Source organism: Seriola lalandi, unplaced genomic scaffold (genome assembly GCF_002814215.2).
Source record: "Seriola lalandi dorsalis isolate HSWRI2012SDOR001 ecotype SW California unplaced genomic scaffold, Sedor1 jcf7180002053717, whole genome shotgun sequence".
In the NCBI taxonomy this organism is placed as follows: Eukaryota; Metazoa; Chordata; class Actinopteri; order Carangiformes; family Carangidae; genus Seriola; species Seriola lalandi.
Genome location: NW_019524270.1, coordinates 2,771 through 6,256, shown reverse-complemented (window position 1 = coordinate 6,256; position 3,486 = coordinate 2,771). Strand labels below are relative to the sequence as shown.

Below are 3,486 nucleotides of genomic sequence, written 5' to 3'. Positions count from 1 at the left end.
CTTTTTGCTCTGTTTAATACACACACACACACACACACACACACACACACACACACACACTAACACTAACACGCTAACCCCTCACTTCCTTTACTACCACTACACTCAGCGGGCGGGTGTGGTGGTGATGTATGGAGAGGCTGGCAGCTGTGTTTATCTTGTTCTGTCCGTGGGTGGGCCTTCAATCGTGTTTGTCCAGGGGAGCACGATAACCACTGAGTCATGTTTACTGAACCATCCTCCTCCTCCTCCTCCTCCTCTTCCTCCTCCTCCTCCTCCTCCACTGTGGTCACTCAGCTAAATAATGAATCACACTGTTGTTTTAACATGTCACATATGGAGCTTCTCTGAACGTCATGACGACAGCTTCTGTTGGATGATATAGTCCCAGAAATAATTCAAACAATGTTATTGTCGTTTTAAGACCATTTGATGCCACTGATATAATGATAATATAATAACATAATAATGCAACTACAGCCTTTCAAAGAGCAGTGAACTTTTCATTCATAATAATGTGTGTATATACTTTTATATATATGTGTGTGTGTGTGTGTGTGTGTGTGTGTGTGTATATACCAAAAGCTAGAGTTTACAGTTGTTTTGTTCCTTTTACTATTTCTGCCAAGAGCTGGATCTCACCCCCCCCCCCCCCCCCCCCAGGCACATGGGCTCAAAGTGTTTACAGATTTCAGTTCAAGGAAAACATCTGGTATGATGAAGCTGTGTGTGTGTGTGTGTGTGTGTGTGTGTGTGTGTGTTGTTCTGTAAACTGAAGCTCTGCTCCACTTCCTGTGTCCCTCTGCAGGTAGCCAATCAGACGCTCCACACAGACCGGCCCGACCTCCCGGAGTGTTTCCAGCTGTCAGTCCTGTCATGGCTGCCGTGCATCTACCTGTGGGCCGCCTGCCCCATCTACCTGTTCTATCTGAAGAGGAACAACAGAGGTTACATCATGATGTCCATCCTCAACAGGTTCAAAACGGTGAGACGGGACTTCATCCATTCATCCATTCATTCATCCATTCATCCATTCATCCATTCATCCATCTTTTTTCAGTCACTTCAGCTACACGTCCAACACACAATCTAACACAACTCACATCTGTAACCAAAAAATGCGCATTTCCATGTTTGAGAAGGAGCAGGGAGAAGACGTGTAATATCTAAAAGGTCAAAGGTCAGGTGTTAGGTCAGGTGTATGGAAAGGATGGTTTCTGTCTTTTCATCTTTACTTATTAACCCTTTAACTCACTGAGCAGCTCAGCGGCTACCGGCAGATACCGGCGTGTTTTAAGGTGGAATGTTTTCTTGTGTGTTACTTAATGCTTGATTGACGTTTAGAAATCAATCAATACACCTTAAATGTCAATATGACAACGTTGACCATTTCATCTTTTTTATTAGCTCTCTACATGATATGTTCTGCGACGCTCTGTCAGCACTACACCGCTGTCTGTGAAGTGAGCCTGGACACCTGGACTATGCACGCTGCACGCTCTCATGCGCACCCTGAATTACAGGCACACAGAGAGATTGACACAACAGAACATGAATTTTCTCCACTGGGATTTATCTGATATGTCCGAGGGTCAGACTGTGTAGGGTTTTGTTGTACCAGGGTGGTGCGCGCATGTAGTACACAGGCAGTCAGGGTGAATATCAGTAGGTAATAAAATCTGTCTACCTTAATGTCAACTAGTTAAATCTGCCTGTCTCTCTCTCTCGTTCCATCTCACCTTGGCTGGGTGTTGCCCATGTCTCCACTTAATCCGTCGTTTCAAATTAAAAGCCCTCTGCAGAGTCATGTAATAGTGACAGGAGTGACAAAACAGACACACACTGAAACAGTGACAGATGACAACACATAAACATAACTCATTCAGTTTGTGTTTATACTGTTTTCTTAAATGACAGAGTAGAACAACATGTCTCATTCCACATCTGTATTACACATCTGCTGTAATGTTGTTGCAAAGGAAATTTCCTTCTATGATCGTCATCACATTCGACATCAACGTAAACAGCAGAAACGTTTATGTTGATGATGTAATTCTGTCTTTATATGATTTACAAGATTTAAAAAAAAATGTATCTGCAAACAAACAAACACTTAAATACAAATACTTCACAATATCGTTAATATGTAAAATGAAAAGTTTCCAGATTTACTTTCGGGAAACTACAGTGTTCTCTGTTGTAACTGCTGAACCACAACCGACACCAGCGACTGTAGTTTGAGGAATATTATGGTTCCTCTAGGTGTTTTCGACCAGCAGTGAACAGAACTTTTCCTCCGCGTGTTTTTACAGTGTTTCATGTGTGTTTTTCTGTCTCACTGTCTCTCAGGTGTTCGGCCTGATGTTGTGGATCGTGTGTTGGACGGATCTCTTCTACACATTCCACGAGCTGCGGCAGGGAAGCAGCCAGCCGCCCATCTACTTCATCACCCCGCTGGTTCTGGGCATGACGATGGTGAGAGTTTATCCTGTAGTTATCAGTCAGACAAGGTGTGGCTCTGTGGTTTCACCTAATGCTCTCTCACAGGTTTAATGACCTTCTTTATGATCGACATTCATATCTGTAAAAATAGACGTTTTTTTAATAATTCCCGGTTTGAAAGCAGCATATGTTACTCTATGCAGATTTTACTGTGGAATTATACAAACATTTTTTTACATATGCAAATATGGAGATGTTATCATAGGACACGTAGGAAATCTTTTCAGCTCTGGATCCCATTGACGTTTTAAGACGTATAAAAATAATCTGCTTTGATTAACAAATTCTGTCTGTTGATTTATTTATTTCACAAACAAAGTTCAATTCTCGTCCTTCTTCCTCTTTTGAAAATGTGATGTAAATCCTGCCTCAGTGTGTTCTCAGTGTTTGTGACCTGGAGGCTTCAGGGCTCCACATTAAAGTTTGGAGGGGGATCCAGGGCCTCGGTCCGAGACACCTCAGTGAGGTGGGGCAATGAGGGAGGGGCTCTTTCATTGATCCGCTGGTCACAGACTGACTTCTCTAACAGGAAGTCATCAGTGAGCGGTCACTGACATTGATCCTGTTTGGAAACTGCAGGGATTTGGTTTCTGTGTAGAGAGTAAACGGAGGAATATCAGGTGTTGTGAGGAAGCTAATACGAGCTAGTGCTGGAGCATATGGCTAAAAGCTTCTGTCTCAGTGTATCACAGTAATGTATATATCATGATGCAGTAAACTGCTTTGTAAATGAACTGAAGAAAAGATTCATTATTCATTATTTTATTAATATTATTTAATTATTCATCATTAGTCTTTACTTCCTGTCAGACCTTCCAGTGTCTGGCGTCCCTGTTCACCAGCAGCAGTGACGGTGAGGCTGCGGCGGACTGGAGGCACAGTCAGCATGAAAGCCTGACCCAGTCCGACCGAGGTTCACCTCACATGCCCTGAGTGATTCTGTCTTGGCTAATCTAACTCAGTCTCTCCCTCTGCCCCCCCTCC

At 43.1% G+C, this 3,486-nt stretch overlaps 1 protein-coding gene across 1 annotated transcript in view; it reads left to right on the top strand.

Moving 5' to 3' along the window:
• Positions 1 to 808: 808 nt before the first annotated feature.
• The window catches only part of LOC111651696 (ATP-binding cassette sub-family C member 3-like), a gene marked incomplete at both ends in the record, with an annotated part of 2,901 nt that continues 223 nt past the window's right edge, over positions 809 to 3,486 (top strand). The window contains 2 exons of the mRNA XM_023401714.2: positions 809 to 985; positions 2,350 to 2,475. Coding sequence (XP_023257482.2) covers positions 809 to 985; positions 2,350 to 2,475 — 303 coding nt within the window. The remainder of the gene's footprint in view (positions 986 to 2,349; positions 2,476 to 3,486) is intronic.